The 24,720-nt window shown below is 42.4% G+C and overlaps 2 protein-coding genes and 1 pseudogene across 3 annotated transcripts; 1 reads left to right on the plus strand and 2 right to left on the minus strand.

Moving 5' to 3' along the window:
* The first annotated feature begins 1,857 nt into the window (after positions 1–1,857).
* Positions 1,858–4,042, plus strand: LOC308412383 (tripartite motif-containing protein 16-like). The gene has a single exon (XM_080906699.1). The coding sequence runs from the start codon at positions 1,906–1,908 to the stop codon at positions 3,571–3,573; it is 1,668 nt and encodes a 555-aa protein (XP_080762825.1). The 5' UTR covers positions 1,858–1,905; the 3' UTR covers positions 3,574–4,042.
* An 8,084-nt stretch (positions 4,043–12,126) lies between these two features.
* On the minus strand, positions 12,127–14,367 carry LOC308412404 (serine/threonine-protein kinase pim-2-like). Its single transcript, XM_080906735.1, has 8 exons — positions 14,169–14,367; positions 13,918–14,043; positions 13,700–13,794; positions 13,514–13,561; positions 13,211–13,429; positions 12,941–13,121; positions 12,684–12,854; positions 12,127–12,594 (listed from the first exon to the last, which is right to left on the minus strand). The coding sequence occupies exons 1-8, from the start codon at positions 14,215–14,217 to the stop codon at positions 12,503–12,505; spliced, it is 981 nt and encodes a 326-aa protein (XP_080762861.1). The 5' UTR covers positions 14,218–14,367; the 3' UTR covers positions 12,127–12,502.
* Positions 14,368–16,501: 2,134 nt separating this feature from the next.
* Positions 16,502–19,335, minus strand: LOC308412391 (tripartite motif-containing protein 16-like; annotated as a pseudogene). Its single transcript has one exon. The product of its transcript is annotated as a tripartite motif-containing protein 16-like (transcript).
* Positions 19,336–24,720: the final 5,385 nt, after the last annotated feature.

Below are 24,720 nucleotides of genomic sequence, written 5' to 3' on the forward strand. Positions count from 1 at the left end.
ACTGGCTTGCTGAACACAAGGATTCCTGTCAGGTCATGAGTATTTGGCCTTATTTGGAACAAGTTCTGAATGTTGTGGGGCAAAGATTTATTTGCTGCTTTGTACATTGTTTGCGCAGTTCTGAGGTCAACCAAATCTTTAAATTTGAGAATATTTAATTTGATAAAAAGTGGATTTGATGGTTCTCTTGAAGTAGCTTTATTTATTATCCTTATTGCTCTTTTTTGCAGAATGTATATTGGATAAGTGTGTGTATTATACAAGTTTCCCCACACTTCCACACAGTATGTCATGTACGGAAGTATAATAGAACAATAGAGAGTATATAATGATGTTTGATTTATGAGATACTTGACCTTATAGAGAATTGCCAGAGACTTCGATATTTTGCCTTTGATATGAGTAATGTGGGGAATCCAGGATAGTTTGTGATGTATTATCCCAATTACTAAACAGTTCAGGCAATATTTTACTAAAACCTTTAATTAAACTTGAAAGTTTGCATTTCAAGCACATCTTGATGTTCTGGGGGCCTCTGGATGTCTGGAGTTTTGATCTCCTCCATACCCGCTTCACACCCTGGAGGACGGGGCTGTGGCCCCCCCACACTCCCTAGCAGATCGTTACATGGAGAAACCTTTGGAATACAAGCGCGCTGATCCACACAGGTATGCACACGGGTGTTCACTGCTCGTAGACCCAAATTACACCTTTCTTGGCCGCTACTTCGAAGCACATCTGTCCTGCGTGCTGCACAACAACATTGAATATTTAGTATTTACTGCTGTTTACACTTAGCTAGATTAATGCGATGGTGTTGTGTTTAGTATGTTGCTTTGTTTTTTTTTTTTTGTTTTTTTGCTTGTTTTCTATTCTTCTCTCAACAGGTGATCCAGGAGATTTTTATTTTTTTTCTCCCCCCCTTTCTCACTGTCCCTCTCCCCTTCTGTTTTTCCTTTCCTTCCTCTTTCTTTCTCCCTTTCCTATCCCTCACTCATGTCTGTCCCGTCTGTAACATCTGAAAATAAAATATAATAAATAATAAAAACAAAGATCGACCAAATGGACCAATACGGCAATGCCACGATGATCCATTTGGCAAAGTAAATCCATTGGGTATCCTTGTTGGTCTTCAGAAAACAATTCTGACGGCTAAAGAACCAAATGGGACAGGCAAAAAAAAAAAGAAAAAAAAAAAGCACATCTTGATGTTTTCATTTAAACTCCACAGTGACTGTGTGCACAGGAAAAACTACAAAATAATGTTTGTTTGTTTGTTTTTGTAAACACTGTGGACCGATCTGCATTTGTTGTTGCTAAATTTAAATATTTGTTACTATTTAATGATCATAATCTCATTTGAACATAGGTTTGATTTAGTGGAGTCAGTTGTTCCCATGCATCATTCTGTAAGTGTGAGAATGAACTAAGATTAGAAAATGTCAAAATATAAAGTGTCATTTATTTTTATTCATCACAGCATCCTAAACTTTGCTGAACTTTTTGAAATATAAAATGAACTCACTGAGTGTTGACTGTCATAATTCAAGAAAAGTTGGGCTGTCCCAGTTGAAACTACTTTTAACAGTTTAAACCAGTTAAACCAGTTTACCTGGGTCAGACTTGTTACTGCATGCTGTAACCAAACATACCACACCCTGCATCATGTGATTGGCTCTTGGTCGCTCTGTAAGAATATTTCTTTAGTGCCTCCCTTCACAGATGTGTCTGTATCAGGATGGGTCTAAACAACATGGTGTAAATGCAGTTGCTGGTGAGCCTCATTTCCTGTAGGAGGTGAACAAGAGCAGAGATCTGTTTCCCTTCAGAGCACAGAGGTTGTTTCTGTTCAGAGGAAGTGAAACTCTCTGACAGTCACTGAGAGACGGTGAAACGGCACAGCACATGAATCAAATGGATCAAACAAAATTCTGTTGTTCAGTCTGTTTGGATCTACTGAAGGATCCGGTGACTATTCCCTGTGGACACAGCTACTGCATGAACTGTATTAAAAGCTTCTGGGATGAAGAGGAAAAGAGGAAAATCTACAGCTGCCCTCAGTGCAGACAGACTTTCACAGCGAGGCCTGTCCTGGTGAAAAACACCATGTTAGCAGATTTAGTGGAGGAGCTGAAGAAGACTGGACTCCAAGCTGCTCCTGCTGATCACTGCTATGCTGGACATGAAGATGTGGCCTGTGATGTCTGCACTGGAAGAAAAATGAAAGCCTTCAAGTCCTGTTTATTCTGTCTGGCATCTTACTGTGAGAAACACCTTCAGCCTCATTTTATATCCTCCGCATTTGAAACACACAAGCTGGTGGAGCCCTCCAAGAAGCTCCAGGAGAACATCTGCTCTCGTCATGATGAGGTGATGAAGATGTTCTGCCGTACTGATCAGCAGAGTATCTGTTATCTCTGCTCTGTGGATGAACATAAAGGCCACGACACAGTCTCAGCTGCAGCAGAAAGGACTGAGAGGCAGAGAGAGCTGGAGGTGAGTCGACAAAACATCCAGCAGAGAATCCAGGACAGAGAGAAAGATGTGAAGCTGCTTCAACAGGAGGTGGAGGCCATCAATCAGTCTGCTGATCAAACAGTGGAGCACAGTGAGAAGATCTTCACTGAGCTGATCCATCTCATCCAGAAAAGAAGCTCTGATGTGAAGCAGCAGATCAGATCCCAGCAGGAAACTGAAGTGAGTCGAGTCAAAGAGCTTCAGGAGAAGCTGGAGCAGGAGATCACTGAGCTGAAGAGGAAAGATGCTGAGCTGAAGCAGCTCTCACACACAGAGGATCACATCCAGTTTCTACACAACTACCCCTCACTGTCAGCACTCAGTGAGTCTACAGACTCATCCAGCATCAATATCCGTCCTCTGAGCTACTTTGAGGATGTGACAGCAGCTGTGTCAGAGGTCAGAGATAAACTACAGGACATTCTGAGAGAGGAATGGACAAACATCTCACTGACAGTCACTGAAGTGGATGTTTTACTGTCAGATCCACCAGCAGAGCCAAAGACCAGAGCTGGATTCTTAAAATATTCATGTGAAATCACACTGGATCCAAACACAGCACACGAAGAGCTGTTATTATCAGAGGGGAACAGAAAAGTAACATTTATGAAACAACAACAGTCTTATTCTGATCATCCAGACAGATTCACTGGATGGCAGCAGGTCCTGAGTAGAGAGAGTCTGACTGGACGTTGTTACTGGGAGGTGGAGTGGAGAGGGGGAGGAGTTTATGTAGCAGTTGCATACAAGAATATCAGCAGAAAAGGAGGGGGTAATGAGTGTGTTTTTGGACGTAATGACAAATCTTGGTCATTAGATTGTTACAACAACAGTTATACATTTTGGTACAACAACATCCAAACTCCTGTCTCAGGTCCTCAGTCCTCCAGAGTAGGAGTGTACCTGGATCACAGAGCAGGTATTTTGTCCTTCTACAGCGTCTCTGAAACCATGACTCTCCTCCACAGAGTCCAGACCACATTCACTCAGCCGCTCTATGCTGGTCTGAGGATTTATGTTTATGGAGCCACCGCTGAGTTGATTAAAGTGAAATAGACTGAAGTCTTTCATATTGTGGGTTTAAATCTGTATTTTAGTTTCATTTTATTTTCTCTCCATCATTTCTGCACAGAGATCAGCTGTCAGTCAAACATTATGGGTGGTACCTCCACATCTTCTAGTTGTTCTCTTGATGTTTCTCAGTTTTTAAAGGAGATCTTTCCTGTGACTGTTTATGGAGGCTATCACTGCTCATCATCATTTTGATTTACTAAAATATTTCTCCACATGAAAATGTAAACTTCTCTATCCTCTAAATGTTTCTGGAATATTTGTATTGAACAATGTCGACATTTCTCTTTATGAGTATGGCAGACCATGTGTGTGTGTTTGTGTTTGTTTTGGTCAAAATCATCAAACAAATGAGGAAAAACTGTGATTTTAATGAATGAATTCATATATTGTGTTGATGTTTTATTGTGTGAATAAACTGGAAGGTTTGACTATAAATCAAACTTTGAACAAAGTCTTTTCTTCTGTCTTCATTCCAGGATCTCACTCAAATCTGATGCAGAAAATATGAAACTAATCTGAGAGAATAACTGAAGCAGTTTTCCTCCTGGAGCATCACAAAGTTCAGAGTTCATGTTTAGAGCAGAAGATTCAGCAGTCGCTCTGTGACCTTTCAACTTTCTTCACTAAAACAGCTTCATTACAGAGAAACAAGTCACATTTTCTTGATGTTCTTAAGTCCTTTCAAATGTTTTTAATGGTCCTTGAATGCAGCATCAGTGTTACAGGTTGTGACTCCTGTGAACAAACTGACACAGTGTGATATTACACATATTTAAATCTGTCTTTACTGATGATGTTCAAGCTGCTGAAGGCTCAGTGAAGTTTTGTCTTCCTGCAGGTTAACAAGTGAAAGAATGACAGATGCACAGTGAGATTTAAAGCACGCAGCATGAATGGTGATTGGCCTGGAGAAGACCGGGAGAATGTGATTGGACCAGGCCAGTGATGACACAAACAGCTTGACAGTGGAAGTGATAAAGCTTAGATTCAGCCGGCAGCACCTGGACAGATGTGAGACCATAGATATTTCTTATTGAACTCACACAGAAGCTTTATTTCAGAGCCTGAACTTTTTTACTCTTAGTTGAGTAACACGAGTATCTGTACTTCTACTTAAATACAGAACGTCTGCACTTTTGCCACCTCTGCTTTTTGGCAGCTCCAGGAATGAGACCAGAAAAACAAACATTGACAAAAAGTGTAGTGGATTTATGAACTTTACATTTAACAGATCTCACAAAGAAGCTCAACACAACAGTCAGCTGTTACTGTCGGGTATGGAGGATTGAAGACAGCAGGTGACGTTGTAGCAGAAGAGAAGATTCACACTGATGGGCTTCATCCCATTGTTGTGTAATTTTTTTTCAATGTTATTCTCTGCAACGCTGCCGATCTCCGACTGTATTCCCATGTGATGTCTTTGTTGTGTGTATAAGTCGGGGGGGGGGGGGGGGGGGGGGTCCTATTCCTCTGTGGGGCAACCTGCATATGGCCAATAAAGCATTCATTCATTCATTCATTCATTCATTTAAATAAGGAGAGATCATCAGAAAGAATGAAGATGATTTATTGATGAACAGAATGTACAAAGGTGTTTGGTGGTCTGTCTCTCTGCAGAACGGAGCTCCAGCTGTGAAACAGATTAGAGCAGGACCCCCCAGAGCCTAGATGCTGGTGATGGAGATGAAGGTGACTTGAATGAAGCTTGAGTGATGAGAGGTGGAACTGGGCAGGAGGTGCTTTGCACAAAGCCGTCTATGAAGGGATTCACACTGATGGGCTTCATCCATCAGTGTGAATCTTCTGTTGCCTCTACTGTTGTTAACAGAAAATGCAAATCAAAATTACTATTCTGTTAAATATTGGAAATGTTACCAACTCTGTAGAGAATAATGGTGAGATGCAGTTGCACATCGTCATCATGAGAACCGATTCCTGAACCGCTCGTCCTGCATCATCTTCAATTATCAAGCTCTGTCAGCATGATCTCCATGATTCCTGGGATGTATTCCTCACAGACCACCCTCAGGTGTTTCTGCAGTGTGTTTAGCTTCTGACTCAATATACACCACAGACCTGAATCAGACCCTTTAGGTTACACACAACAGAGCAGGTCAGTCAGGAATCTTTCTAATTACTTTTTAAATGGCAGCACTTTTTAAATGGCAGCACTGCCACAGAGAAGCTTTTAAAAACCTAGAGGGTTTATATATCAATAACATTAATTAAGATTATGGCTCCTTACAGCCATCACATCAAAAGACTTATTTTTGGAGACAATGCCAACCATACCTTAAATTATCTTTAATGATTCTTAATGATATAAATACAGATATCAGCGTCACAGTAAAAAGCTTCATTTGAACATGAATTTAGTTGTGATGACGAGCTGAGACAAAAAGGTAATCACTTATTCCACTTCCTCACCCAAAGTGGAACCTGCTCCCATCATGTTCCCTCTCTCCACCTGCTCTAAAACAGAATAAATGTAAAGCACCCGAATCAGCACATGAAACCTAGAGTTGACTTAATGATGCTCACAGAAAAACATGTTTACCTCACAGATGTCTGTGCAGGTTCTCAGTCATCCAGCTCATGGTAGTCTAAGGAGCTGCTTAGGTTTACCTCACATGTGAGATCATGTGCCTTGGAGAGCATTATGGAAAGTTTCAGGTCCATGAGGTGAGCATATTCTGGATGTGCAGAGATCACCTTATGAAAGGACACAAACCTGCATGTGACTGCTGCCTGATGTTACCTCGTCCATAAGTATTAAAGGATGGGCATAAACTTCCTGTCAGAAATGACTGAAGGTCCTATTGGAAGTTTTCATCAATAAGTACAGTATATGTATAGCAGTGGAACAGAAGCTGCTGTGGTCTTCTTGTCCTCATGTGCCAAGCTACCATTTTATCTTTCTCTCCACCTTTTGCTCTTTATTTCTTTCCTCTGTGTGTGTGTGTGTGTGTGTGTGTGTGTGTGTGTGTGTGTGTGTGTGTGTGTGTGTGTGTGTGTGTGTGTGCGTGTGTGTGTGTGTGTGTGTAGAGGTGGAGCCTCCTCCTGTATGGGCTCAAATTGTGGTCATAAATATTTTTATTTGTAAATCAGAATGCATATATTTTTGCATTTGTAGATAAGAATTTGTGTGCGTGTAAAAACGATTTGTGTGTAAAAATATTTACATATGTTACAATTTCTGTTTGTTAAGGTCTGGTTACAGATACAAAGCAGAAAAACACGAGTGAAACTGCACTCAAGTTTCAACTTATAAGTACGAATTTTGACCCGATTTTTCTTCCTTTCAGCTGATTGGTCAATGTCATGTCAATCACAAATTTAAATATCCAATCAGAGAACAGATGGGTGTGGCTGTCAGAGGGACGCTTTACTGAGCTGCAGGTCCTTGAAGGGTAATACAGTGAGAAAATAAAACAGGCGGGAATTTCAGCTCTGACTCGATCTTTTTTCTACTTTCAACAGAAAATGTTATTTTCAGTATTAAGTGACGTCATCCTCACTATAATCTGTTACTCACTGTGTCACCGTGAAGAATATATTAATACTGTAAAAAAGAAAAGCTAGAAAAACACTTTCATTAATTACACGTGATCTGTTTCTTTTTTTCACGACAGAGTTTTTTCCTGTTTTTTTCTCACTGATGCTTCTTTGTGAATAACTCAAAAACAACTGAAGTAATGCAGGTTCATTATAACCAAAACTCCAGACTGACAGCAAAACATGTTAGAAAATGGAAAATCCACAGCAGTGGAAAGTTCAGGAAGGTTTCTTCATGCTTCACAGGCTGTTCAGCAGAGGATGATTTAAAGATGTGTGTGAAATGGAGAGTTACGATTGGTCAGAAAATGTGATGAATGTTAACTTTTTATAAAGAAAGACAACACATTTAGTCTTTTCATTTCAATATATAAATATTAAGTTGATTAAAAATCAAAGCTAACACTATGCCAGCTTCTAGCTTTGCTTGACAGGTGTAGAAAAAACCTGATGACAGACACGAACTCCCAGAAAACTGAAAAGTCAACCAAACACATCCAAACTTTGAGCCCAAAAGCAGCCGTAAACCTGTGTGGCTATTATAGTAAACACTGCAGTCTTTTCTCTGTATGTGTTACTTTATAAATCGATTTATTGTGAGCAACACGAATGTTAACAGATGGAGATGTTTGCTGAAGCACACTGATCACTACATTCACAGATTGCTGTCTTTAACAGTCTCATCATTTTTCTTTCCTTCGTTCTGTGAGAATTTCTCCAAAATAATGTGTTGATCGCAGTTATTGACTGTCTGATATAATAAGTAGCTTTGTTTTAATTGTGCACGGCTCGTCTGTGTCACTGTTTCACAGAACAGCATCATCAAGATGTGACAATAACCAAATTGTCCAGCAGGTGTCGCTGTGGAGATGGTGTCAGATTGTTTTGAAGCCTGGCTTTGCCCATCACTACTCTTTAGCCTTTGGGCATATTTATTTAACATAAAGAGCAGAGTCCATCTTCATCTACATACAGCGCCCCACCATCATGGTGAGAGCCCGTAACAAACATAGTAATGATGTCACAACAAGTTGTACCGTAAAGTCTCAACCAAAGTTCCCCCTGTGACATTAAGAGTAAGGGCTTCAACACGTATAATAATTTCACTTAACAAAAACTGAAGCTTTCAAGTCCTGTTATGATGAGGTGATGAAGATGTTCTGCTGTACTGATCAGCAGAGTATCAGTTATCTCTGCTCTGTGGATGAACATAAAGGCCACGACTGACGTTTACATGAAACTGTAAACTTCTGTGAGCTCGAAATGTTTGTTAAATATTTGCTTTGATGTATTTGTGTGTTGTTGTTTCTCTTACACTTCACATACCTTCCTTTATCACACAGACTTTATTTATCATTTTGCAAAGAAAATGTCTGCACTTATATTTCCATTTATATGTCAAAAAAGAATTTTTAGAAGATTTCTTACACACTTACAAAAACGGTAGTAATTTAAATGGACTGTTTGTTTGGTTTTGATGGTGTCATCTTTTAAATTCTTAAATTAGAGTTTCCATTATGAATAAGTTACTTGGTAATTAGTATTATTTATTGGAGACAGTTGTTCCCATGTCTTATTCCAAAAGTGTCAGAAGGAAGTAAGATTACAAAATACTGTGACATTAAGTACAAAGTTTATTCATTATAAGTCCATATATTTTGATAGTAAGCTTGAAAACATGGAGTAGCCAGCAGTCTAAAACTTTAGAGCAATAGTGTGTGTATTTTATACAGTCAGATTTTCTTTTTAAGAGAGCAGATTGAACTCCTGCCAGTGTTGATGTTGTCACAAAGGTGTTCACCTAATTCCAGGCAAATGGAATAGACTTCTATGGGACCATAAGTCTTTTTGCACTTTGACATTTGTTTTACTTTTCAGATCTGTAACCTATAACTTTTATACTGTATGTGTTTTAATCATAGGAGTCTACAGGGACTTACTTACTTTTAGCACGTTTAGCAGTTGATGTTGGCTTCTTTTTCAGTACTGGAGCTTCCTGCTCATTGAAGACTTTTCTAAAAGGAAATGCTTAATCCAAAATGGCGTTTTAAGGGCTTGGATTAATGTCAATTTCAGCAAATATTCTTTCTTATGTTAAAAGAACATGGATCTCTGTCAGTGATAACTTCTGACTTTATAACTCAAATTTTAAGAGAGAGCTTCACTGCTAAGCTCTCATCTGTGTGGGTGTCACGGTTCGCTTGAGGACTCACACGCAGGACTCAGAGGCACAGTCAGTATTTATTACAGTTCCACCAGGTGTATATACAAACAGTGCAGGGGATAGTGCTATATACAAAGCGGTGACAGGGAAAAGGCTCCGGGGAAATCCAGGTAGGGAAAAGACACTTGCTCCTCTCCAAACACTCACACAAAAAGGAAATCCGCTCGGGGAATGCAGAGTCGGGTCCAGGGGATCTATGTACAGAAGGAAACACACGTTAGAGGTTTTGCACAGGGAAGCAAAAGAGAACTTGCTCAGAGCCGGGCTGCACTGACGCGAGTCACACACAACGATCCAGCGATGAGTAGAAGCCACTCCCTGGCTTAAATGCTGGCTGCACTGATGAGGCCCAGGTGTTTCCTCTTCAGAGGGGCGTGGGCCGAGGGCGTGAACCCACCATGAGTTCCGCCCTGGCGAGAGAGCGAGAGAGAGAACACTACTAGTCAGCGGCCTGCTGATCCCCTGGCCGTGACAGTGGGGTTCAAATCCCTTATTCAGATTAAGATTTTATGTGACATTACATTGGCAAAAATTAAATTTACTTGAATAATGTGAGTATTGGAGTAAGTACTTGAGTAATTTTTGAATAACTTTAATTTTGTAATGTGCATATTTTATGAATAATGATGTTTCAATACTTTAATCTACTGAATAAGTAAGAATTAGACTTAATAATCTTTTTACTTTAAAAAGGGAAATTGTGTACAATCTTTTATTCTCCAGAATGCACATAATAAAAATGTTTTGGGGAATGTATATGCTTTTTAAAAACCAATTGCTTCTTACCTGATGCATGCTATAACTTTCAGCAAAACTGAACTAAAATTTGTTAACAAGCTTACCAAATAAGAAATGTTTTGTGAATTTTCTTTGCAGAGCGACTGGAAAGCCGGCTGTTATCAAAGCCCACATGCCCTAAAAAGGAGGGCGCGCTGGCCAGTAATGAGTTCATCACTAAGTTTAAGATAAGAGTTGATCAGAATAGAGGCGATGATGAAAGTCTGGAGCATCAGTTGGAGGCTGCCAACCTGTCTGATGAATCGTTCGAGGCCCAGACAGAAGTCAACGGACAAATATGATCACAGACATTTTAAACACGCGAGTTGAGAGTTAAGGGGGAAAAATATTGTAATAAGTATATATTTGAATTGCACACTAAGATATAAAGTGATGGCAGCGAGCACAGTGTTGCAGGATTTAATTAAAAACACATCTGACTAAGACCAACTGAAATTTAGAGTTGTGTATAATAAAGTTTATTCATGATTAATAAAACAAATCTGTAATATTTTTCTTTCTCTTTTGTCCATTTGAATCTCGCTACAGCTTAAATAAAAGAAAAGAATGTGTTTTGAATAAATTAAACTCTATTCTCTCTTTTTCTTTCTTTTTTTCTTGGTGGGTTTTCATTTGCAATCAAACGCAACATTATACAATTATATAGTATAGTAAGAAATATCCTTTAACTTAATTTAGTATTTGTTTTTTAATTTTTGTTTTTATTGTTTCCCCTTCAGTTTTGTGCTTATAACATGTTCTAATCTGACATATTATGCAGTAAATTGTTTTTGCAATAACTTAACAGGCCATTGTGGGAGCCAACATTCACTTATCAAAGACATGTTTGTATATTCTGTGGGCTGCTTTATGGTTGTGTCATTTAGAAACATAAGCCACAACAGACTTCCACCGGAGAGTACTTAAAAATGTATTTTTATGTAAAGATATTTTAATTAACTACTATATTAAGAGAGAACCTATTGTTACATGGATTAATTGTACAAACTGTAGAGAAATAAGTTTAAGCGTGCAACTTTTTATTCATTTTTAACTGTATTAATGTTTTTGTTGATACAGCCGCCTCATATCTGTTTCCTCAGTGTTTTTTAAACCATGTACTCCATCTATGAGTAAGAACATGAATCAATTCCTTTCCAAATTTGTAGTTCTTTTTTCCAACTGTTTTGAGTATATATGTAACACTTCTTTACACACAAATGCAGGTATTCTTTTGCACCAAGACGTTAAAGAAATGCTAAGAAAAAATGAAAATACTACGTTGCAACCTGTGTGTGTGTGTATATATATCTGTATCTATATAGATATAGATATATATGTGTATTCGTACCCTTTTTCATCATCTAGTTTCCTGTGCCAGATCTTCTACTGATCCACTGAGGCAGACATGTAAAAAAACATGAACTAAAGCATATTTCTGTATATAAACAGGACTTTAAATCTTTATCAACAGCTACTTTAGAGGAAATTCTTCAATAAACTGCAACCAAAGGCTCAACTCAGAGGACAAAATCCAACCTGTTATAAATAGTGTGACAGCAAACTTTCTCTTGTGTAAAGTTACAAATAGGAGTAATTATCCACAGGAGCTTTTATACATAATGAAGTTATAATTCGTCCTGTAGAAATTGTACATTTAAGCTATATAGTTCCCGCTGTGATAACTCTGCTATGAATGCCTCTTATTAACTTTTATGCTTTTACAACCCACTATGAGCAAACACTCAGCAACAGTGGGAAGGAAGAACTCCCTTCTTGAAGGAAAAAACCTCTGGTAGAACCAGGAAATCTGTCTAAACTAGTTGGGGGTTAGAGCAACAGATGCAAGTCTTCAGATCATTTGCAGTGTGACTGTCTTTGTGCACACTTTAACCTCATTCAGTTTTCTTATTTGTCAAAATGCACCATGGGTAAAAAAACAAAACAAAATAGTAATGAAGGAGAATCCTCAGCAAAGATGAATTAAACAAATTTTATTCTGATCAAATTTTACTTTAAGTAAAACACATCTTTATTTGATGACTTTAATGTCATCAAATAAAGACAGTTTTGATGGAGCTCCTGACCCAGCCCAAGCTGTCTATGAAGACGAGGAAAAACTCCCCAGGGGGCCAGATCGATGGGAAGAAACCTCGGGAAAGCCCATTCAAAGAGAGATCCCCTTTCCTGGGATGGCTGGGGGGGTTACAGGAACTCCAAAAAAGCTAAATTTTTATTTATTTATTTTTTAAGATTGACCCATTCTATCTATTCCTGTCCAACAGAAAAAAGAAAGGAAGTTACTACAACGTATCATACTTATATGATGAGGTGTGAATTGTGTGTTTGTGTGTGTTATCTTAGCCAGGGGTGAAGCTGGAGCTCCTCCAGTGTTGGGCGCTTCTCCGGGACTAAAGCTAAACATGCGTCCAAGAAATTCCGGCATTCTTGAAAGAAAGAAAAGATCAAAAAGATGAAGATGATAGTTCTAGTGATCCAAGGCATCAGTGAATCTGGAAGTGTGAAGTTTTCTTACCTGTGGACAGACGCTTTTTGATGCTCAGTTTCTTTGTGAGGAACCTCGCGGTACTAAAGTATCGTGCATGAAGCGCTTCATACAACACCACTCCCATTTGCCACACCGTGGTGGGTCCACACCTGTAGCAGCTCCTAATGTACCACTCGGGAGGGATGTGAAGAGGAGTGCCTAACAAACAGACACAATTGCAATTTCTTCTAAAACAAAAGACACAAATTGTTACATCTGTGAAAAGCAGGAGCAGAATATGTTACCATAGAAGATGCGATACAGAGATCGCTGCTTAACAAAGCAGCTCAGTCCAAAGTCAATGATGCGAACTCGAGGCACATCTGAGCCGGTCTCAATCAGAATGTTTGGTCCCTTGATGTCCCGATGAAAGATGTGTTTATCCTCAAGTTCCTTTACAGCATCAACTAGTTGCTTCAGAATGACCTGGAAAAGATGAAAAACACAATAATGAGTTAATGCTTTTCTGCCTTGATTGAATGCTGTACAGTCTAAGGCTCTCCCAGTCAACCTACCTTGGCCTTGTCCTCTGTTAAAGTTCTTCCATGTTCTGCTTTGTATTTTTGCAGGTCCACAGCAGGGACAGGTCTCTCCAGCACCAGGATCAGCTCTTTGCCAAGGTCGAACCACTCCAGCAAGGACACAGGTGCAGATATTCCCACTGACCCTTCTGCTTCACCTGCAAGTTTAACCATAATGGCCACTTCCACTGAGAGCTTCTTCCCGCTTTCATCCTGAAATATTACAACAAAGTGGATGATGAGGAACGCCGCATTCAATCCAGTAATGTAAAACTGATTCAAGTGTTGGACGCTTACCGCCACTTTGCAGTAGACTTTATTTTTGGGAATGTGTTTGATGGCAACCTAGAAGACACAGAGCATTGGTGAGCATTTCCTCAGTATGACATAATGAAAGGTGGAAACACAGCAGACGTCTCAGTTTACGATATTATCCATTATCTGTGTTACTGCCTGTCTTACTACCATCATCTGAACACTTACTGGAAAACGATCTTCTATCCGGTAGCCAGCAAACACTGCTCCGCAGCCTCCTTCTCCGAGCTGGTGCTCCTCCACATATCTGGCTTGGAATTCACCTGAACAGACAAAACAACAAATCTTGTTTTATTACAGCTGTGACACAAATTACTCTCCTCTGTAGCATAAATGTTCCTTTTGCCCTTCCCCTGAATATAAAACCCAAGCTGCTTGCTACTTACGTTTTTGGTCTGCCACTGATTTTTTGTCCTGGTCCACATTCCTTTTTTTTTTCTTGGGTGACTCTCTGTTGTCTCCCGTGGCCTTTCTTTTGCCATGTTTTGCGCACACCTGTTTGTTGTTCAAGTCTGGAGATGTGGAAAACACCAAAAGCACATCAGCTCACTGGATGATAGACACAAACACTAAACACTAATATCTTAAACCTAGCAACCACACTTAATCTACCCCCTTATTCAACTAATTAGCCTACCTTTACCAGAGTCCAACAAGGAGGATGCTTGCTCCTTGTCACCGCTCATATGGTCGAGAAGTTTAGCCTTCTTTGCTTTCTTTGTTGTGCCCTCTTCATCTTGCACAACCTTGCGCTTCACTCCTTTGACCACATCTGAGCTGGTGGAAGGAGCAGCCTGCTCAGCGACCCTCCTCCTTTTTATTGGGGTCTTCTTTTCAGGACTGGCCTTTCTTTTAGCAGTCCTGCTCTTACAATCTATAAACGACAACAACACAGTGGTGAAAAAGAGTCCCCGACATCAGGACTGGAAGCAGTTTGGCAAAGAATTTGAAATTGCTTTTGCTTAAATTATCACAAGTTTATTCTTGGGATAAAAAAACTGACCAGTGCGAATTGATACTAGGTTTACTAAGTCTTACATCTTGATGACACTTGTTGGTCTGTTTTTACTGTTGAGTCCAAGAATAAACTTATTACATTATTTTACCAAAAGACCGGTAACCTTTCTTTGATTAGACATCTTGTATTAAAGCTATTTTCAATCAAACATATGATTCAATTGCTCTAAAAATGATTCACACAGTGTCAACATTTCTAGGATTTGGATTTTACCAGGATTTGATTTTATTATTTTACTTACCTTGATCTCCTGAATCTTTCTTATCTGCTGGAGTGGTAATTTTCCTTGTTTCCTTTTTCATTGTAATTTCGGAGAACTTTTAAACTCGAAAATGTAAACCGTAATGAGTTAATATTGAGTTAATACTCCTTCAAATGTGCGCCCTTCAAATGCTTGACTTTTCTAACTGAATTCTGTAAGTGAGCTTTATAAGTAAACTCTGGAAACTACGGCAACACAACATAGAATCTTGCCTTTCAGTGACTTCACTGACTGCCAGTAGTTCAAAGTAGTTCACAGAAAAACACTCTGGCAGACAAAGCCATAATATTTCATATAATTCAATCATTTCATATCAATTAAACAGTTTCTTTCATTATCTTTCATCGTTTGTATAAAGACCTCATGTATGGATGACAGTATGAAGATTTGTGGTTGACCACACACTAATAAACACAGTGTCAGCTACATTGTCATCTGATTTAAAGTATTTATTATTGTACATTTAACTGTCATGGTAGTGAGTCTGTGACCCAGTGTTTTGTGTTTGTTCATTTATATTCATTGATTATTCTTATGTATGTTTTTGGTTCTCTTTATTGTTTTCTTCTTGTGTTATATTCTTAGGCTTTAGGTTTCTGTTACTTTGCCTTGCCCCTGTGTCCCACGTGTCATGTCTAGTCACTCTTCTTTCCATGTTCCCCAATTTCTCCCCAGTCAGTCATGTCTCTGTGTCAACTCTGTGTCTTTGTAAAAGTCTCTTGTTTGCTGTTTTACTTTGATAGTCTTGTGTGCTATGTTAGTGTTTTCATGTCTGTGAAGGTTCTCAGTCATCTAGGTCATCGTAGTCTAAGGAGTTTGGAAAGAAAGCGTCTGGACTTGAAGTTGCTTGAAGATGTTTCACCTTCTCGGATGAAAAGAACTTAAACTTTGCTTGAACGTCTTCAAGCAACTTAAAGAAGTCCAGACGTTTTCTTTCTAAGCTCCTTAGACTATGTTAGTGTTTTCAGTTTTCCTTCCCCATGGTCTTGTTGTTTGTGATTTCTCGCAGCTGTGCTCTCATCCTGTGTCTTATTCCCTCATTTATCCCTCTGTGTATTTAAGCCCATTGTTTTCCTCTGTTTGCTGTTGGGTTGTCTGTGTATCATCCATGACAATTAAATGAAATAGCAAATGCAACTACAATTTCAATGAGATTCATTCCTGGCATTCTACTGCGGTGGCTGAAAGTAGACACCAAGCATTATCACTGTAACTGATGTAAATATTGGACTTGGAGGGGATTCATCTGATAGACTGATGCAAACATTACTGTGAGGAAAATTTTGAATCTCCCAATTTTCTTTTTTTCTGAAAGAAAGAAAGTTGGTTACTGTATCACATTTGTATGGCAAGATGTGAATTCAGTATGCGTGTGTGTTTGTGTCAGAGAGGAGTTTATCTGAGCTAGGGGTAAAGCAGGAGGTCCTCCAGCATTGGGCACTTCTCCAGGACTTTGTTAAAACTTGTTTTCAAGACGTCTGAAATGAAAGAAGGACAAGAGATATCGAGATGATAATTCCAGTGATCCAAGCGATCACATTGATTTTCTGCAAAATTTTCTTTTTGAGAGTCATTCGGCTGGGCAGGGGGTATAACACATCTGCAATGCAGCAGTTATTCTCTCAGATTAGTTTCATATTTTCTGCATCAGATTTGAGTGAGATCCTGGAATGAAGACGGAAGAAAAGACTTTGTTCAAAGTTTGATTTATAGTCAAACCTTCCAGTTTATTCACACAATAAAACATCAACACAATATATGAATTCATTCATTAAAATCACAGTTTTTCCTCATTTGTTTGATGATTTTGACAAAAACAAACACACACACATGGTCTGCCATACTCATAAAGAGAAATGTCGACATTTTTCAAGACAAATATTCCAGAAACATTTAGAGGATAGAGAAGTTGACATTTTCATGTGGAGAAATATTTTAGTAAATCAAAATGGTGATGAGCAGTGATAGCCTCCATAAACAGTCACAGGAAAGATCTCCTTTAAAAACTCAGAAACATCAAGAGAACAACTAGAAGATGTGGAGGTACCACCCATAATGTTTGACTGACAGCTGATCTCTGTGCAGAAATGATGGAGAGAAAATAAAATGAAACTAAAATACAGATTTAAACCCACAATATGAAAGACTTCAGTCTATTTGAGCTTAATCAACTCAGCAGTGGCTCCATAATTATAGTAAACCAACAGTCCAGCATAGAGCGGCTGTGTCATGGTCCTGGGTCGTTGACCCAGCGTTTTGCGTTTTTTCTGATCTGTATTAGTTAGGGTTAACCTGAAGTTTGGTGTATTGTCAGCCCTACCTGTGTCTGTCCTTGGTGCTCTGTTCATGTCCCCGTGTTGTGTTGTACATCAGTCTGTTTCCTGTTTTATTTTGAAGGCTCGTGTTCTGGATTTCCTGTTCTGTTCTGAAGGTCTGTGTCTGTTGTTATTGTGTTCAGCTTGTCTCCTCCGGTCCCCAGGTGTATTAGGTTCAGCTGTTCTTCCCTCCTGTGTGTGATTACCTGATTACCTTGTGTGTGTATATTTAGTGGGTGTCGGTCTGTGTTCGTTGTCGGCTCGTCTGCGTTCATCCATGTATCACTGCATTCATCTGCGTTCTATGGTGTTCCTGTCTCTGCGTCTCTCTGCCCCGCACCCCTTTTGTATGGTCTCAGGTTTGTCATTTAGTTCTCCCAGTTTAGGTTTCTTCAGTTGTTTTGTCATGCCTCACTGCCTGTTTCTGCCATTGTCACTTTGTAAATAAACATCACTCGTATCATCAGTCACTGCTGCATTTTGGGTCCCCCCTTTCCTCCACACCACACGGCTCACTCCGCCAGCCGTGACAGGCTGAGTGAATGTGGTCTGGACTCTGTGGAGGAGAGTCATGGTTTCAGAGACGCTGTAGAAGGACAAAATACCTGCTCTGTGATCCAGGTACACTCCTACTCTGGAGGAACGAGGACCTGAGACACGAGTTTGGATGTTGTTGTACAAAAATGTAAAACTGTTGTTGTAACACTCTAATGCCCAAGATTTGTCATTACATCCAAATTCAGATTCATCTCCTTTTCTTCTGATATTCTTGTAAGTGACTGCTACATAACCTCCTCCCCCTCTCCACTCCACCTCCCAGTAACAACGTCCAGTCAGACTCTCTCTACTCAGAACCTGAAACCACCAAGTGAATCTGTCTGGATGATCAGAATAAGACTGTTGTTGAATCACTGCTTGCACTTTTCTGTTCCCCTCTGATAATAACAGCTTTTTGTTTGCTGTGTTTGGATCCAGTGTGATTTCACATGAATATTTTAAGAATCCAGCTCTGGTCTTTGGCTCTGGTGGATCTGACAGTGAAACATCCACTTCAGTGACTGTCAGTGAGATGTTTGTCCATTCCTCTCTCAGAATGTCCTGTAGTTTATCTCTGACCTCTGACACAGCTGCTGTCACATCCTCAAAGTAGCTCAGAGGACGGATATTGATGCTGGATGAGTCTGTAGACTCACTGAGTGCTGACAGTGAGGGGTAGTTGTGTAGAAACTGGATGTGATCCTCTGTGTGTGAGAGCTGCTTCAGCTCAGCATCTTTCCTCTTCAGCTCAGTGATCTCCTGCTCCAGCTTCTCCTCAAGCTCTTTGACTCGACTCACTTCAGTTTCCTGCTGGGATCTGATCTGCTGCTTCACATCAGAGCTTCTTTTCTGGATGAGATGGATCAGCTCAGTGAAGATCTTCTCACTGTGCTCCACTGTTTGATCAGCAGACTGATTGATGGCCTCCACCTCCTGTTGAAGCAGCTTCACATCTTTCTCTCTGTCCTGGATTCTCTGCTGGATGTTTTGTCGACTCACCTCCAGCTCTCTCTGCCTCTCAGTCCTTTCTGCTGCAGCTGAGACTGTGTCGTGGCCTTTATGTTCATCCACAGAGCAGAGATAACAGATACTCTGCTGATCAGTACGGCAGAACATCTTCATCACCTCATCATGACGAGAGCAGATGTTCTCCTGGAGCTTCTTGGAGGGCTCCACCAGCTTGTGTTTCTTTAACTGAGCTGCTACATAATGAGGCTGAAGGTGTTTCTCACAGTAAGATGTCAAACACACTAAACAGGACTTGAAGGCTTTCGTTTTTCTCCCAGTACAGACATCACAGGCCACATCTTCAGGTCCAGCATAGCAGTGATCAGCAGGAGCAGCTTGGAGTCCAGTCTTCTTCAGCTCCTCCACTAAATCTGCTAACATGGTGTTTTTCACCAGGACAGGCCTCGGTGTGAAAGTCCTCCGGCACTGAGGGCAGCTGTAGATTTTCTTCTTTTCCTCTCCATCCCAGAAGCTTTTAATACAGTTCATGCAGTAGCTGTGTCCACAGGGAATAGTCACCGGATCCTTCAGTAGATCCAAACAGACTGAACAGCAGATTTTTGTTTGATCCATTTGATTCATGTGCTGTGCCGTTTCACTGTCTCTCAGTGACTGTCAGACAGCTTGACTTCCTCTGAACAGAAACTACCTCTGTGCTCTGAAGGGAAACAGATCTCTGCTCTTGTTCACCTTTAGACCCATCCTGATACAGACACATTTGTGAAGGGAGATATATTCTTACAGAGCGACCAAGAGCCAATCACATGATGCAGGGTGTGGTATGTTTGGTTACATACCAGCATCAATATCCGTCCTCTGAGCTACTTTGAGGATGTGACAGCAGCTGTGTCAGAGGTCAGAGATAAACTACAGGACATTCTGAGAGAGGAATGGACAAACATCTCACTGACAGTCACTGAAGTGGATGTTTTACTGTCAGATCCACCAGAGCCAAAGACCAGAGCTGGATTCTTAAAATATTCATGTGAAATCACACTGGATCCAAACACAGCAAACAAAAAGCTGTTATTATCAGAGGGGAACAGAAAAGTGCAAGCAGTGATTCAACAACAGTCTTATTCTGATCATACAGACAGATTCACTTGGTGGTTTCAGGTTCTGAGTAGAGAGAGTCTGACTGGACGTTGTTACTGGGAGGTGGAGTGGAGAGGGGGAGGAGGTTATGTAGCAGTCACTTACAAGAATATCAGAAGAAAAGGAGATGAATCTGAATTTGGATGTAATGACAAATCTTGGGCATTAGAGTGTTACAACAACAGTTTTACATTTTTGTACAACAACATCCAAACTCGTGTCTCAGGTCCTCGTTCCTCCAGAGTAGGTATTTTGTCCTTCTACAGCGTCTCTGAAACCATGACTCTCCTCCACAGAGTCCAGACCACATTCACTCAGCCTGTCACGGCTGGCGGAGTGAGCCGTGTGGTGTGGAGGAAAGGGGGGACCCAAAATGCAGCAGTGACTGATGATACGAGTGATGTTTATTTACAAAGTGACAATGGCAGAAACAGGCAGTGAGGCATGACAAAACAACTGAAGAAACCTAAACTGGGAGAACTAAATGACAAACCTGAGACCATACAAAAGGGGTGCGGGGCAGAGAGACGCAGAGACAGGAACACCATAGAACGCAGATGAATGCAGTGATACATGGATGAACGCAGACGAGCCGACAACGAACACAGACCGACACCCACTAAATATACACACACAAGGTAATCAGGTAATCACACACAGGAGGGAAGAACAGCTGAACCTAATACACCTGGGGACCGGAGGAGACAAGCTGAACACAATAACAACAGACACAGACCTTCAGAACAGAACAGGAAATCCAGAACACGAGCCTTCAAAATAAAACAGGAAACAGACTGATGTACAACACAACACGGGGACATGAACAGAGCACCAAGGACAGACACAGGTAGGGCTGACAATACACCAAACTTCAGGTTAACCCTAACTAATACAGATCAGAAAAAACGCAAAACGCTGGGTCAACGACCCAGGACCATGACAGTACCCCCCCTCCAAGGGCTGGCACCAGACAGCCAAAAACAAAAACAAACGACCAACCCAGGGCGGGCGGTGGGGGCCCAGGACAGAGGGACCAACACAGAGCAAAACAAGCTCCAGCGGACTGAGGGAATTGTCCAAAACAAAAACACACATGCTGGAGTACAAGGACAAAAACACAGTTCAGGAGGCCGGCCCAGGGGCTGACAGCTCAGAAGTCCAGGACAGTTCATCTTCTGAGGCCGGCCACGTCGGCGACGCAGATCCATAAGCCGACCGAGCGGAAGGCAGCGGTGGCGGAGTGGAGGCAGTTCAGGGGGCCGCCCGTGCACACGGCAGCGGCGGCAACAGGGAAACTGTTCAGGCGGCCGACCGTGCGGACAGCAACGGCGGCGATGACAGAAGTCTGGAGGCCGACCGTGCGGACGGCAACGGCGGCGATAACAGAAGTCTGGAGGCCGACCGTGCGGACGGCAACGGCGGCGATGACACAAGTCTGGAGGCCGACCGCGCGGAAGGCAGCGGCGGCGTCTAGGAGGTCGTCCATGTTGACGATGACGCTCCACCAGCGGCCTGGCAGATGACCGCCGATGTCGAGGCGGCAGTTTGGGACCCGAAGGTGGCGTGGCCGTCGCAGCACCAGACGAGACCGAAGCAGAGGCTGGACCAGACGAGGCAGCTGATGAGGATGCTGAAGCAGAGGCCGGACCAGGCGAAGCTGAAGCAGAAGCCGGACCAGGCGATGCTGACGAGGATGCTGGAGCCGGGCAAGGCGATGCTGAAGACACGAAGGCTGGAGCCGGACCAGGCGATGCTGAAGACGAAGCTGGACCGGGCGAGGATGAAGGCTCGGAGGCTGCAGCTGGCGAGGATGATGAGGCTGCAGCAGGCGACGGCGTGGAAGCCGGAGACTGTAGCGCTGCAGGCGTGGAAGAAGCTGCTGCTGCCCGTGGCGTGGATGAAGCTGCAGCTGGCGAGGATGATGAGGCTGCAGTTGGCAGCTGGACGGGCTCCTCGGGCCCTCCAGCTGACGAGGCAGGAGGCTGGCTAGGTTCTCCTGAACCTCCAGCTGACGAGTCTTGAGGCTGGCTAGGTTCTCCTGAACCTCCAGCTGACGAGGCAGGAGGCTGGACGGGCTCCTCGGGCCCCCCAGCGAAAACAGTCTCTGGACCAGTGGGCACCGGGGCCCCTGGAACACACAGGTCAGAACCAGTAGGCGCACGGGCCTCTGGCAGGCACAGTTCAGAACCAGTAGGCGCACGGGCCTCTGGCAGGCACAGTTCAGAACCAGCAGGCGCACGGGCCTCTGGCAGGCACACAACAGAGCCAGTAGGCGCACGGGCCTCTGGCAGGTACGGGTCAGAACCAGCAGGCGCACGGGCCTCTGGCAGGAACAGATCAGAACCAGCAGGCGCACGGGCCTCTGGCAAACACAAAGCAGACTGCAGCTGCACAGAGCATCGACTCAGCTCAGGCAGCGACAGCCGGATGCAGTCCTCAGCTGGCTTCTTAACCTCCAGGGGTCCAGAGTCGGCCGGGGGCTGGGACCCAGCCTCTGGGGAGGCCCTGGAGTGCGTCACAGTCTCTGGGCTGGCCAGCTGTTGCGGACTGACTACTGCGTTATGTGGTGTGTCTCTCTGCTTGACATGAACAGGTGAAAAACAGTGCTTTTCCGGTTGGATGGACTGGACTTGTAGTACAGGCGGAGCTGGTGAAGATGGTGGCTGAGCTGGTAATAACGCTGATGAGTCTCTTGCCAACTGAGCTATTGACTGAGCCACGGATTGTAACAAGGTGTCTAATAGGTCTGGCTGTGACTGTAATGGAGGTGGAGATTGAGTGGCTAACTGAGGTAGCGGCTGCAGGGCAGCTAACCGAGCTACCGGCTGGGCAGCTGGCTCAACAAACACAGCCCCGGAATAAACAGTCATGCGAGCTGGCGAAACAGACGGAGTGTCTTTTCCACTCACCACAGCCAGCAGTTCCGAAGTCCCAACCTCCGGCTGTGGGGCGACGCAATCGTCGCTTCCTCCCGGGCAAAACCTCCGGCGGGCCGGGCAAAACCTCCGGCGGGCCGGGCAAAACCTCCGGCGGGCCGGGCAAAATCTTCACCGCCGGGCTGGGTTGGGAAGCGGTAGCGGCTGGAGGGTGGAGGTGAAGTTCGTTAAGGATGAAGTCCTGTGCGAGCGGGTGAAGAGAGTCGAGTAGCCAGCAGTGAGCAGACATCAGCTGCTGTAGCCTAGCTTCTACAGCGTGGTGAAGCTCTTCCTCCTCATGCTCCAGCCACAGGTTGACCAACCTGGAGACGCTGTCGATCACTTCCTCCCGAAACTCCTGGGACGGTGCGGATGCTGCTGGGTCCATGTTTGGTCGGGTCGTACTGTCACGGCTGGCGGAGTGAGCCGTGTGGTGTGGAGGAAAGGGGGGACCCAAAATGCAGCAGTGACTGATGATACGAGTGATGTTTATTTACAAAGTGACAATGGCAGAAACAGGCAGTGAGGCATGACAAAACAACTGAAGAAACCTAAACTGGGAGAACTAAATGACAAACCTGAGACCATACAAAAGGGGTGCGGGGCAGAGAGACGCAGAGACAGGAACACCATAGAACGCAGATGAATGCAGAGATACGCAGAAATACACGGATGAGTGCAGTGATACATGGATGAACGCAGACGAGCCGACAACGAACACAGACCGACACCCACTAAATATACACACACAAGGTAATCAGGTAATCACACACAGGAGGGAAGAACAGCTGAACCTAATACACCTGGGGACCGGAGGAGACAAGCTGAACACAATAACAACAGACACAGACCTTCAGAACAGAACAGGAAATCCAGAACACGAGCCTTCAAAATAAAACAGGAAACAGACTGATGTACAACACAACACGGGGACATGAACAGAGCACCAAGGACAGACACAGGTAGGGCTGACAATACACCAAACTTCAGGTTAACCCTAACTAATACAGATCAGAAAAAACGCAAAACGCTGGGTCAACGACCCAGGACCATGACACAGCCGCTCTATGCTGGACTGTTGGTTTACTATAATTATGGAGCCACTGCTGAGTTGATTAAGCTCAAATAGACTGAAGTCTTTCATATTGTGGGTTTAAATCTGTATTTTAGTTTCATTTTATTTTCTCTCCATCATTTCTGCACAGAGATCAGCTGTCAGTCAAACATTATGGGTGGTACCTCCACATCTTCTAGTTGTTCTCTTGATGTTTCTGAGTTTTTAAAGGAGATCTTTCCTGTGACTGTTTATGGAGGCTATCACTGCTCATCACCATTTTGATTTACTAAAATATTTCTCCACATGAAAATGTCAACTTCTCTATCCTCTAAATGTTTCTGGAATATTTGTCTTGAAAAATGTCGACATTTCTCTTTATGAGTATGGCAGACCATGTGTGTGTGTTTGTTTTTGTCAAAATCATCAAACAAATGAGGAAAAACTGTGATTTTAATGAATGAATTCATATATTGTGTTGATGTTTTATTGTGTGAATAAACTGGAAGGTTTGACTATAAATCAAACTTTGAACAAAGTCTTTTCTTCCGTCTTCATTCCAGGATCTCACTCAAATCTGATGCAGAAAATATGAAACTAATCTGAGAGAATAACTGAAGCAGTTTTCCTCCTGAAGCATCACAAAGTTCAGAGTTCATGTTTAGAGCAGAAGATTCAGCAGTCGCTCTGTGACCTTTCAACTATCTTCACTACAGTATTAGTCAATGTCAAGTCAAAAGAAACTTTATTGTAATCTCTACTATATCTGGTGCAGCATACAGGGAGACAAGACTATGGGGCTCTGGTTAGATCAGTGTAAAAAAGGCAATAAATAGATAAAGAAAGGAGAAGAAAATAAATAAAAGCTTAAGTCTAAGGTGATCAAGAAACTTCTCAATTAGAATTTACAGTTTGGAGTTTAAAGTGACCAGTGTAGCAGCTTGTAAACCTGGAGTAAATAAATGTCCATAGAGCAGCATGTCTT

This window comes from Rhamphochromis sp. 'chilingali' (genome assembly GCF_963969265.1).
Source record: "Rhamphochromis sp. 'chilingali' genome assembly, chromosome: 16".
Lineage (NCBI taxonomy): Eukaryota > Metazoa > Chordata > Actinopteri > Cichliformes > Cichlidae > Rhamphochromis > Rhamphochromis sp. 'chilingali'.